We start from the raw sequence: 13002 nt of genomic DNA, 5'->3' as shown, positions 1-13002 counted from the left end.
TTCGGCATTAGACCCTTTTTAAGTCAGAAAAGCAACCAACAAGGATTAATCTCACACGAACTTCCATTGGTAGATAGCAAACCCCATGAAGCAATGAATGGCCTTAAGGTCTGCTAGTTGGTGTCAACTAAAAAATGGCTGCTACTTTTTCTAGGTTTTATGAGAACTAATCTACCCCATAAAAAGGATTCAGATATGAAAATCAAAAAACACTTGTGATGCCGCAGTCAGGGAAGGACATCAAAAATTTTTTTTCCTGATAAGACGCTCTTTGGAAAGTACTATATACTGCATGAATGTTATCCAAGTAGTCCGCCATAGATATGTACAATAACATGGAATATTTCATTAGTTGTGGAAAACAGCGGAGGCATTGCATAGACCAAATGGAATAACTAAATACTCCTGTCACAGACCCACCGGTCGCTCTTCCAGATACGTCAATCTGACTGGAGGTTTACTTTGGACACCCGGGTCCACCTATAAGGTATGCCACCACCAGCAAAGTCTGGTTTAGTGCTTCCAAATTGCACAAGGTACGCTTTGCTCGCACCTGACCACACAATACAATATAAAAAGGTTGTAGCATAAACCGCCCTAGGCATTGATCCTAAGAACACAGATTCAGGACTAGAAATATGAATTATTTCTTTCCAAGATGACTTCAGAGCTTTATTTACAAACATGGTTACAAAGATGATTACATATATTGTAAAAGTACACACAGTGGAATACAAACTCAAACCAAAATAAAATTGATAAAGCTTAACTTACTCCAAGTACCAAACTGTTTGTGGGGGAATTTCACAGATGAAGAGGTATAGTGAGTAATTATACTTGCAGATTCCTTCCCCCACCTTTGGGATTTTGACCATTTCCCTGCTGGACACTAATGAATGTCCCTAAGTCAGGGGTTCTCAAACTTGGTCCTCAGGACCCCACACAGTTCACATTTTCCAGGTCCCCCGGCAGGTGCACAGGTGCATTCATTAGTCATTGACACATTTTAAAAGATCCACAGTTGGAGCTAATTATTTCACTTGTGATTTTGTGAAGAAACCTGCAAAACATGCACTGCATGGGGTTCTGATGACCGAGTTTGAGAACCTGTGCCCTAAGTAATTGATCTTTTGTACATGAAAAGAAGACTAGGTGATTAATTGCGCCCTACGGGCGCTCTTCACACCGGCGTAAAGGGCTGTGCCCCCTTAATTTGTGAACGTTTGTATTGTGAGAAATATGGTTAGAATTGTATGAAAGATGCCCTGTATTGCAACTTGAGTTATAGGTGAAATGTGTTACATAGAGAGCATATGATGTGGAAGGGGGTGTGTATTGTATTGTTTAATTAAAAAACGTTTTTTTAGGTGTGTGTGTGTGTGTGTGTGGGTGTGTATGTGGGGGAGGGTATGTGCGTGTTGTTGAGGTGTGTGTGTGCAATAGTAGAGTAGGGTGTTTTTGGGTCAGCGGCTCTCCACTGGAGGAGGTCACGACACAGGAAAACAGGAGGCTGGGTAGTGATAGGGGTGTGTGGGCATAAGGGGGACTAAAGAAAAGGGTGGGGGACACTGTGCAGCTTCTGCCAGTGGGTGAGAGTCCAGCGTGGCAGCACAGGAGTACAGGACGGTGACCCTGAGTCAGTGTCTCCTCCTACTGGGTGGGAGTTAGGGTGCATGAGAGCAGGAGGCTGGGCTATGAGGCATGATAGGGGTTTGTGGGCAACACAGCGTCAGCGACTCCCCAGTGGTGGAAGTTATGGTTCAGGAGAGCAGGAAGCTGGTAGTGATAGGGGTGTGTGGGCATACGGGGGACTAAATAGAAGGGTGGGGGACACTGTGCAGCTTCTGCCAGTGGGTGAGGGTCCAGCGTGGCAGCACAGGAGTACAGGACGGTGGCCCTGAGTCAGTGTCTCCTCCTACTGGGTGGGAGTTAGGGTGCATGAGAGCAGGAGGCTGGGTGGTAAAGCATGATAGGGGAATGTGGGCAACACAGGGTGAGCGGTCCCCACTGGCGGAAGTTACGGGGCAGGAGAACAGGAGGCAGGGCAGTGATAGAGGTGTGTGGGCATGAGGGGTAGTAAAGGTTTTTGGCTGTTGCTGAGTAGGGATAGGCATTGGTGCAGACGCCATCAATGGTTGGCATTGATGTTGATTTTGCACCTTGCCATCGATAGTAGTAACATATTACTTGGATAACCATTGATTGTTGTAGCTATCGATGGTCATCCATTATATCTGACTGAATAGGCCGTGGGTCAATCAGAACTTGAATTTGAAACTTGATCGGTTCTCCGTTGCCATCGATGTAGGGAAACCATCTGGTGGGAGGGGGCGCGGGGGGGGGCTTGAATCGCGGGAAGGGGGGTCCGCAAATTGCGGGAGGGGGGTTGTCGGGGTCAGTGAATTGCGGGAGGGGGGGTTGTGGAGGTCCGTGAATCGCAGGAGGGGCGCGCGGGGGGGGGGGGTGCCGTGAATCAAGGAAGGGGGAGCGCGGTTGTCCGTGAATCGCGGGAGGGGGCAGGAATCGTGGGAGGGGGGTTGTGGGGGGGCTGCGAATCGCAGGAGGGGGGGGTGAATCGCGGGGGGGGTCTGCGAATCACGGGAGGGGGTGCGGGAGGTGGCGAGGGGGTCCGCAAATCACGGGAGGGGGGCGCTACGGGGGGGGGGGTTCTGTGAATCGCGGGTGGGGGCGGAAGTCTGCAAATCGTGGGGGGTGTGTGTGTTAGAATCACGGGAGGGGGGTGCGAATTGCGGGAGGGGGGGTCACAAATCGCAGGAGGGGGAGGTGGTCTGCCAATTGCGGGATGGGGGGGTTGCGGGGTTCCCACGAATCGCGGGAGGGGGGGTTGCAGGGTTCCCGCGAATCGTGGGAGGGGGGTCGCGGGGGGTGGGCGCGGGAATAATGGTGGATGGTGGCTGTGGAGTAATGGTGGATGGTGTGCGTGTACTGTAGCCCTGGCTGGGCAGGGGGAGGTGATGTCAAGGGGGTGGAACGTTATACACATGAAAACGTTCTACACATAGAACACTGGTCTTTTCCCTAGGGGGGGCGGGTTTGTGTATCCCGCTGGGTGAGAACGTTATATACACAGGGGATGAGTGACAGATCTGGCTAAATATATAAGAGATTCCACTCTACAGCTAAGTTCCTTGTACAAACTCCTTACACATTGGAATGCAACAGACAGGATGCACGGTCTGATAATGAGGTCTGTATCCTGTCACTCCTAACTGGATTGATGACGATCCAGGGTGTGGTTACAGCCTGACTTCAGAGAACTCTACAGATTTGTTCTGTGTCCCCTTAGAGTGACAACCTCCTAGCCTCACTAAGATTTACAACCCTGGTCTGGCACATTGTGTAGCTGAGGACCATAGCTTTCCAAAGAGCCCAGCCCTGTGTCTCTAGCCCCCCGGGAACCGGAGATATCGCCTGGCAAAGATGTAACGTTTTCCCCATAGGATAATATGGGACCCGTTAATTCCGACCCCCACCCGGTTCCAACGGCTGCCAGTTCCAGCCCTGGCATCACAGAAGCTGTGGTTGATCTCATTCAATTCCAAATCGCTGGGCCTTCAATATGATACCAGGCTGGTCCATATCGGTCAATCGGTTCCAGAGATATTGCGTGTAAACCGATTTTTTTATTTTTGAAATGTAATTTCATGGCTGTTCATGTTCTTTGAGGGCAGATTTCTCTGGAACCAAACGTTCCAGTTTCACTGGACCAAAATCATTCAAAACCCACTCAAAAGTTCTTCAATATGATACTGGTCTTGTGTAAATGGGTCAGTTGGTTTTGGAGATATAGCCGGTTAAATGAGATAACTGGTTAAAGTGGGGGAGGGGTGGTTTTCTCTCCCCATCACACCAGAAAATGCAGGGACTAGGCTGGTGTAAAAGGGGCCAACCTGGGAATGCATTTTCTGGTGTGAACGGGGTATTATTTCAAATAGCCGGGACCTGCAGTGCTCTGAATACAGCCAGGCTCTGCCACTGTCAGTGGCTATCACTTCTGCCTGGCGGCGGCTGTCCCCCATTTACCGCAAGCATGTATTTCCCCTTGGCAATGAGCATGTAACCCCACATGGCAACGAGCATGGAACCTCTGGCAATGAGCATGGAACCCTTGGCAATGAGCATGTAGATAAGCAGCACTTATGTAGCATAGTCTTTAATAGGCATTATGGTGTTTGGCATAACACATAATGGATATAATGGCATGTAACTTAACGTGTAATGGACATTATGGTGTAAATGTTTAATGCGCGCCTTTGGTGGACAATGTCCCTGTTTATGAAGCGCATTGTGAATTTTGGCTCTTTCCATTTGGCACCATGTGTAAGGGGCAAGTATAATGGGGTCTAATATTTTGTTGCAGAATGCGTAGAAGTTGTATATGGTGTTGTACACTACACTCAAGGACACGCCCCCTGTTGAGTGACCACACCCCCTTTTTCGGAGCGCGCCTTAGGCGCTCGCACAACTACATCCTTCACTTTTGTCACCATGGTGGGCCTGCGTACTAAATGCCAGGGCCTATTTTTAATCGCATTCCCAACCTCTCTCTTCCGCTCTCTTAGCATGTACACTGGCACCACTAACACCGCCCCTCCCCCACCCAAACCCTATTTTATCATGGTGCCCCCTGTCATTTTATCCTGGATCCGCCCCTGGTCCTAGGTCCCATTTAAGATAAAAGAATGATGATAAGGTTTACATTTTTTTGATACACACTATGGGAGACATCATTTCTGCGATCCGATCATGTGATGTATTGTGACAACTCCTATTGGCCATCATGGGTATTATAAGTGGTGGGGGTGTGTGACACCATACTGTGTGACACCAAAGGGGGAGACACCAAAATAGCAGTGGTGCCTTTGCGAATGGCGAAGTTGCAGCTCTTGTAACATTGAGCATTCTCCAGCATGATGTAAGCTGGGGTTTAACCTGTGGCCACACCAACAAATCATCACACATCATGGGTGTGGCTTTGCAAGAAGGCGAGCACACCCCCTTTCATGAGCATCTTTGGCGCACTGGGTGACCACAATCCCATTGATGACACTGTGACCCGCCCACTTTTAGTTCCACCACCAACTATTCAATGCTTTTCAATTTTGTCTTCAACTTCTAGTGCCGCGGCCGGACTTGCAGCAGCGGAACAGCCAGAGGTGAAGACATTTATGCGTAACTGTATACAAATGACAGGTAACTGAAAGATTTTCATTTTTATAATAATATAATGAATGCACTGATTCACATGGACCAGCCCCTGTGGCTAAATGAGGCTGTGGACACCTATGCTTTCTAGTACTAGTCCATACTCAGGGCAGATCCAGAACAAAATCAAAGGAAGTCACCACAACAGGGAGAGAAAAGGGGGGTGCACGTTCCTGGGCAAGTGAGTGTGGATTTGCAACACGCACCAGTAGGCTACAGGAAATGGTGATGGGAGAGGCAGTGGGAGACAGATGCCAGTTACAGGGTGACAGGGAGAGGCAGTGGGAAACAGACGCCAGGTAAAGGGTGACGGGGAGAGTCAGTGGGAGACTTACACCAGGTAAAGGGTGATGGGGAGAGACAGACACAAGGTAAAGGGTGACAGGGAGAGGCAGTGGTAGACATACGCCAGGTAAAGGGTGTCGTGGAGAGGCAGTGGGAGACTTACACCAGGACTTCAGTGACGGGGAGAGGCAAAGACAGACGCCAGGTAAAGGGTGATGGGGAGAGGCAGTGGTGGACAGACACTGGTCAGGCAGGTTGGAGACACTGGGATGTGGGGGCTGTATGGGGGTGCACCTTATGAATGGGGGCACTGGGCATGATGGGAAGAGGGCAGTAATATATGAGTGAGAGGGAATGGGGTTTCTAAGTGGGGGCATAGCAACCTAACCCTAAACCTCCCACCACAACCCTTACCCTATGTCCTCCATAGTACCTAAACCTAACCCCCCTCCCTGCACTCCTACTGCTACGAAACCATACTTACCATCAGGATACCAGATGTCGGGATTCTAGCAACAGCATCTCCTCTGATGCCGGGATTTTGACTGCTGACATAATCGGATTCGGTATTTAATACCGATGGTCAAAATCCCGACGGTCATAATACCAACAACCATTGACCGATGGTCAAAATACCGACAAGGTCGAAATACTGACATTTAAAATACTGACACGATCAAAATACCGACAATGTCAAAATATATATATATATATCCAGATATCCAGCACCTCAGGAGACAAAGCTCCAAGCTTAAGGCTTGTCATTTTTGAAGCCACAAATCTGGATTGGCATCACCACACAATTGATTGGTGATTTTACACAATTGTGTAGTTTCTGGAAGGATATCTAAATCTTTGAGAAAATTTTTTTCAAAGAATAAGGAGTCTTATTCCAACTGAAAAAATAGACTTGCTCCAAAGGAAAAGGAATTTTTCTTGTTACATTGTAATACCTTATTTAAAGGGAACATTTCCCTATCTGGTGGATTCTTCACAAAAATAACAATAAGGTCATCATTATATGGAAGACCTGTTATTATACCCCTGATGAAGTCATTTCTGACGAAACGCGTTGGAGTTTCTATGTACTGTTGACATCCGAAAAAACATTTTTAATAAAAATACATCTTGTGGATGAACAAAGCCTCTTCCTAATTGAGTCGGAGATTACGGACAATCCCATTGAAATTGTTATAGGCCCCAAATCACCATTGGGTGGTATGTTTTTGTGTTAGTTCCCTAACCCTCAGGGAATTTAGTGATTGGGCTGCCTCATTTATTTGTGTATAATCTATCAATTAACAACAGCGCGTGGTGGAATTTTGGAATATAGTATATATATATATATATATATATATATACTTTGTTGGACTGTATGTTGACATAGGTGGACATAAAACTCGTATGAGTGCAGCGAGTCCTCTCGCCATACTTCGGGCACTATTTTATTCTCCCTCCACACCCTAGTGAATGGCAGGGCATGAAATTCCCCCTGTAGGCACATGTTGGTCCCCTCGCATAGCTCGCTGCGCTCGGCACACTATTATATTCCCCCTCCAAGTCCATTGTGATGGTAAAGTATGAACAAGTTAAACGTCGGTATTTGGACCGTGTCGGTATTTTTAATGTCGGTATTTTGACCATTGGGATTTTGATTGTAGGTAAATTGACCGCATCCCGAACTTCATAAGCCTTTTTTTGTTTATTTTGAGTGTAGTTTGTTAAAACTGGGCTTTTTTGTTTATGGTAAACCTTGTCAATGTCAACCATATGAACAAATGAATGTCAACCTAGACACTGTTGACTTACACATTGTCTGGATACCATGAAATAGGGGAAGGGGATGATTTAGGGCCAGATTTTCTAAGCTTCAAAAGTAATAAAATGGAGAGTGATAAACAGCCAGCCAATCAGCTCCTGCCTGACATTTCAAACAAAGTATGTGACATGGAAGGTAGGATCTGATTGGCTGGCTGTTTATCACTCTCCATTTTATCACTTTTGAAGCTTAGAGAATGTGGCCCAGGAAGAGAAAGGAATGGAGAACAGAAAGAGAGGGATAACAGCAGAGTGGATGGAGGAAAAAATAACTGATTACAAATCAGACATTTAAATATGAGGGGAGGGGGAAGGTGGGAGAAGGATCAGAGCACAGGTAATTTGTAGTAAATTTGGTTGGTATAGGTAAGTATCAGAAATCCACAATTCAAAAATAGTATAGGAGGCCTATTGAAAGGGATCTCACCAAATAAGTAGTGTGGAGGTGCACCCTAGAGAGTAAATGTATATGCAGGAAAAGAAAGGAAAAGACTCTCTCTTTGTCTGGGGCACTCTTTAGTTGTGATTACAATACTGTAATCCTACAGAAAAATCGATAGAAATATATCGTGAGGTATTGTCAATATAGTGACACAAATTGTATGAGATAATGTAAGTGGGAATGTCATGGAGCTAGTGTCACTGGGATGAGGTAGGCTGATATGGGTGCTAGTAACACTTGGATGGGTGGGGTGGATCACTCCAACCCAGAGTCTGGTATTAGTTAAAAATTAGCTTTTATTCAGTTTTATTAAAATAAGAACTAGACAAGAACGTTTTTTAGGCGCTCACACACAAACATGTAACATATATATAGAGTTACACTGACTCATTCGTGCCCCGTGGGCATAAAATCCCCTGGTTCAGCAACACAGTATGTCTAGGCTCAAAATGATGAATATATATTAATCTAAGATATGGATAATTCTAGAGATATTTCTCAAAATGAGCCTATGAGAAAAGACAAAACAGCTGTGACCCCACTCTCTGCCCTGGGGGTGGGAATTCCCCAGCAGAATTTATCTGCCTGTAGGTGTTGTATCCTTTGTCCTGAGCAAGAGAGAAAGTAGTGGGTTAAAGGGGTCGCTTTTGTGTTGCTAAGTCGGGGTGATATCTGTTAGGATTTACTAGGATCCACTTGATCAGTAAGACCGTCTGTTATGGAGCAGAGGGTAACTGGATATCTCTTTCAGATCAATACATATAATTCTACCATGGTTAACAGAATGTATCAAATCTGAGGTAATACTAAAACAGGTAATAATCCAACATTGTATCTAAGGGGTAGCAATCCCTTGCAAAGATTATCCACCTGTGGGTATGAGCCTGTTCTGGGAAAGAACAAATGTGGACTGACAAGTGGCCCTCCTAGTCTGTTGCCAAAAAGGGAAGATATACATTCAATGTTAACTAGATTCCACCAGCTCTGGAATCTGATTTTTTGAGACACTTTTCAGTGCCTGATGCTGCAGATTGTTTGGTGCACTTATCAGACAACGCTTCTCAGTATACTTTGCAACAATCTATGAAAGTGTCATTCATCAACAATATGCTTGCCATCAGGCCGACAATCAAATATGCTTTTATCAATCTAATAAAGTGCCATTTATCAGCAGTGTGCTTGCCCGCAGGCCCACAATCAAGTATATTTTTTCAATAAGGATAACCGTGGGTTCGGCTTGCGGCTGACATGTAAATAGTTTAATCTCTACTGTTACAATCTACTCGCCATCGATCCGACAGCTACATGTACATTCACAATCAAGATAGATGTTAACTCAAATTGCGGCTAACACGTGAAGTGGGTTGTTCTGTACTTAAACAGTCTATCTTAAGTATTTGTTAGACAGAATACTTGTCGTCAGACCAGACGCCAAAATGATTGATATCAATAAAAACTTGGTGCTGTTTTTTTGCAAACAGCTATAATGTCGACATTTCATGCTATGCTGTCAAAATCATCCGATTCAGTACAGACCAACTCTCTGGTATCGGTAATAAGTAAGCTGTCAGGTCGGCAGTTTAGATGGAATTTCTAAATGGCAATCGATAGTATTGCTATTAGCGGCTTTGTGCTGCTGGTGTGCACAGGTGTATTAATTTCATATGCTGGTAATAGTACAAATGCTCCCGCGGTGTGGTTGGATAGGGATTGGAGATGTTAGGATGGGGGGTTGGGGAAGGGGGTTTGGAACAAAAGGAAGAAGGGAAGGGGAATGACAGGGGAGAGGAAAAGAGAGATCAGATAGGGGTCAGGGATCTGACTATATCCAATGGGTATGGGTGATCCCACCGACTTTATATACCCGTGGCAATGGCGGGATTGTCTGGTTTGAGGATTAGAAAGTCTCCTTTCACCTCTGGCAGGCTGCCCTTTTCCAATTGTCAGCTGCCACCTGGTAGTAGTGGGCTCTTGTGGGTATTGTGGGGGAAGAACCCTGCCCAGTATGGAGTCAGAAAGAGAGGAAAGATCTGTGTTACCCTTCAGTGAGGAAGCGGCTGCTGCCCAACTTTCTATACCTGTCACTCGGGGTGGAATGTTGTATCAGGCTAGGAGAGGTCGCCCTTCTCCTATCATACCTTCAGACACGCCAAGCCAGCTGCCATCATTTAGATTGGTGGTCTTTAAAGGTATGGCGGGTGAGCGGGCTTATGTGATCACTAGAAGGGATTTATTGCACAGATCAGACAGTGGGATATTGCTATCAGATTCTGCAGCCAGATTCCCCCTGAATGGACTAAGTCCAGCGCAGGGTGGGTCACTGGTTAAGCAGGTCTGCTGAGTGGTCCCTGAAATAGGAGATAACCTGAGAGGAGGCGATATTTAGTGCCGTCTAAAGTGTGCTGCTATCCCCCACATGTATATGAATATACAGTGGTGGGGGGTGAGCGACACCTGTCAGGCAGAATGAGTGTAGATGAGAAAAATCTGGGTTATGGGGAGGAGGACGGAAGGTAACGGGTTGGAGGTGGGAGGGAGAGCCAGGGAGGAGAGGAGGACAAGGAGATGCGGGAGAGCGGGTACCTGTGTATGCACTCCGTGCACTGTGCGGCACCGTGACAGTCCCACACCTTAACCCTGAAGAAGCCAGAAAGGTGAAACGATCATTGGTTTCCAGTGGGAGTGACGCCGAAATTGTGCGCCTCCCTGCCTTGCCGCATCAGCCGCAGCAGCAGCCGCTCCACAGATCGGCTGGCGTTACTCAGCGCCCCTGACACATACAGCCGCACCGGTTTCCAGTGGGAGTGACGCTGACATTGTGCGCCTCCCTGCCTTGCCGCATCAGCCGCAGCAGCAGCCGCTCCACAGACCGGCTGGCGTTACTCAGCGCCCCTGACACATACAGCCGCACCAGCTCCAGCGACTACAGCACTGTCCACGCGATGACCATGGATACGCACACAGCCGCTGCAGCTACAACCTTCCCGACGGGACTGTCACGGTGCCGCACAGTGCACGGAGTGCATACACAGGTACCCGCTCTCCCGCATCTCCTTGTCCTCCTCTCCTCCCTGGCTCTCCCTCCCACCTCCAACCCGTTACCTTCCGTCCTCCTCCCCATAACCCAGATTTTTCTCATCTACACTCATTCTGCCTGACAGGTGTCGCTCACCCCCCACCACTGTATATTCATATACATGTGGGGGATAGCAGCACACTTTAGACGGCACTGAAATATCTCCTCCTCTCAGGTTATCTCCTATTTCAGGGACCACTCAGCAGACCTGCTTAACCAGTGACCCACCCTGCGCTGGACTTAGTCCATTCAGGGGGAATCTGGCTGCAGAATCTGATAGCAATATCCCACTGTCTGATCTGTGCAATAAATCCCTTCTAGTGATCACATAAGCCCGCTCACCCGCCATACCTTTAAAGACCACCAATCTAAATGATGGCAGCTGGCTTGGCGTGTCTGAAGGTATGATAGGAGAAGGGCGACCTCTCCTAGCCTGATACAACATTCCACCCCGAGTGACAGGTATAGAAAGTTGGGCAGCAGCCGCTTCCTCACTGAAGGGTAACACAGATCTTTCCTCTCTTTCTGACTCCATACTGGGCAGGGTTCTTCCCCCACAATACCCACAAGAGCCCACTACTACCAGGTGGCAGCTGACAATTGGAAAAGGGCAGCCTGCCAGAGGTGAAAGGAGACTTTCTAATCCTCAAACCAGACAATCCCGCCATTGCCACGGGTATATAAAGTCGGTGGGATCACCCATACCCATTGGATATAGTCAGATCCCTGACCCCTATCTGCTCTCTCTTTTCCTCTCCCCTGTCATTCCCCTTCCCTTCTTCCTTTTGTTCCAAACCCCCTTCCCCAACCCCCCATCCTAACATCCCCAATCCCTATCCAACCACACCGCGGGAGCATTTGTACTATTACCAGCATATGAAATTAATACACCTGTGCACACCAGCAGCACAAAGCCGCTAATAGCAATACTATCGATTGCCATTTAGAAATTCCATCTAAACTGCCGACCTGACAGCTTACTTATTACCGATACCAGAGAGTTGGTCTGTACTGAATCGGATGATTTTGACAGCATAGCATGAAATGTCGACATTATAGCTGTTTGCAAAAAAAACAGCACCAAGTTTTTATTGATATCAATCATTTTGGCGTCTGGTCTGACGACAAGTATTCTGTCTAACAAATACTTAAGATAGACTGTTTAAGTACAGAACAACCCACTTCACGTGTTAGCCGCAATTTGAGTTAACATCTATCTTGATTGTGAATGTACATGTAGCTGTCGGATCGATGGCGAGTAGATTGTAACAGTAGAGATTAAACTATTTACATGTCAGCCGCAAGCCGAACCCACGGTTATCCTTATTGAAAACAATATACTTGATTGTCGGCCTGCGGGTAAGCACACTGTTGATAAATGGCACTCTTTTAGATTGATAAAAGCATATTTGATTGTCGGCCTGATGGCAAGCATATTGTTGATGAATGACACTTTCATAGATTGTTGCAAAGTATACTGAGAAGCGTTGTCTGATAAGTGCACCAAACAATCTGCAGCATCAGGCACTGAAAAGTGTCTCAAAAAAATCAGATTCCAGAGCTGGTGGAATCTAGTTAACATTGAATGTATATCTTCCCTTTTTGGCAACAAACTAGGAGGGCCACTTGTCAGTCCACATTTGTTCTTTCCCAGAACAGGCTCATACCCACAGGTGGATAATCTTTGCAAGGGATTGCTACCCCTTAGAATGTTGGGTTATTACCTGTTTTAGTAATACCTCAGATTTGATACATTCTGTTAACCATGGTAGAATTATATGTATTGATCTGAAAGAGATATCCAGTTACCCTCTGCTCCATAACAGACGGTCTTACTGATCAAGTGGATCCTAGTAAATCCTAACAGATATCACCCCGACTTAGCAACACAAAAGGGACCCCTTTAACCCACTACTTTCTCTCTTGCTCAGGACAAAGGATACAACACCTACAGGCAGATAAATTCTGCTGGGGAATTCCCACCCCCAGGGCAGAGAGTGGGGTCACAGCTGTTTTGTCTTTTCTCATAGGCTCATTTTGAGAAATATCTCTAGAATTATCCATATCTTAGATTAATATATATTCATCATTTTGAGCCTAGACATACTGTGTTGCTGAACCAGGGGATTTTATGCCCACGGGGCACGAATGAGTC

General features: G+C 46.7%; 1 protein-coding gene across 2 annotated transcripts in view; it reads left to right on the top strand.

Annotated features, from left to right (window-relative positions):
- LOC146019737 (uncharacterized) overlaps positions 1-13002 on the top strand; it is a 130894-nt gene that overhangs the window by 78334 nt on the left and 39558 nt on the right. For both annotated transcript variants that reach the window (XM_083152251.1, XM_083152250.1), the window contains exon 4: positions 5141-5214. In XM_083152251.1, the coding sequence (XP_083008377.1) occupies positions 5141-5214 (74 nt within the window). The remainder of the gene's footprint in view (positions 1-5140; positions 5215-13002) is intronic.

The sequence above is a fragment of the Crinia signifera genome, chromosome 7 (genome assembly GCF_055691185.1).
Source record: "Crinia signifera chromosome 7, ASM5569118v1, whole genome shotgun sequence".
Taxonomy (NCBI): Eukaryota; Metazoa; Chordata; class Amphibia; order Anura; family Myobatrachidae; genus Crinia; species Crinia signifera.
The sequence above is the reverse complement of the archived record's forward strand: the minus strand, read 5'-3'. Positions and strand labels throughout refer to the sequence as shown.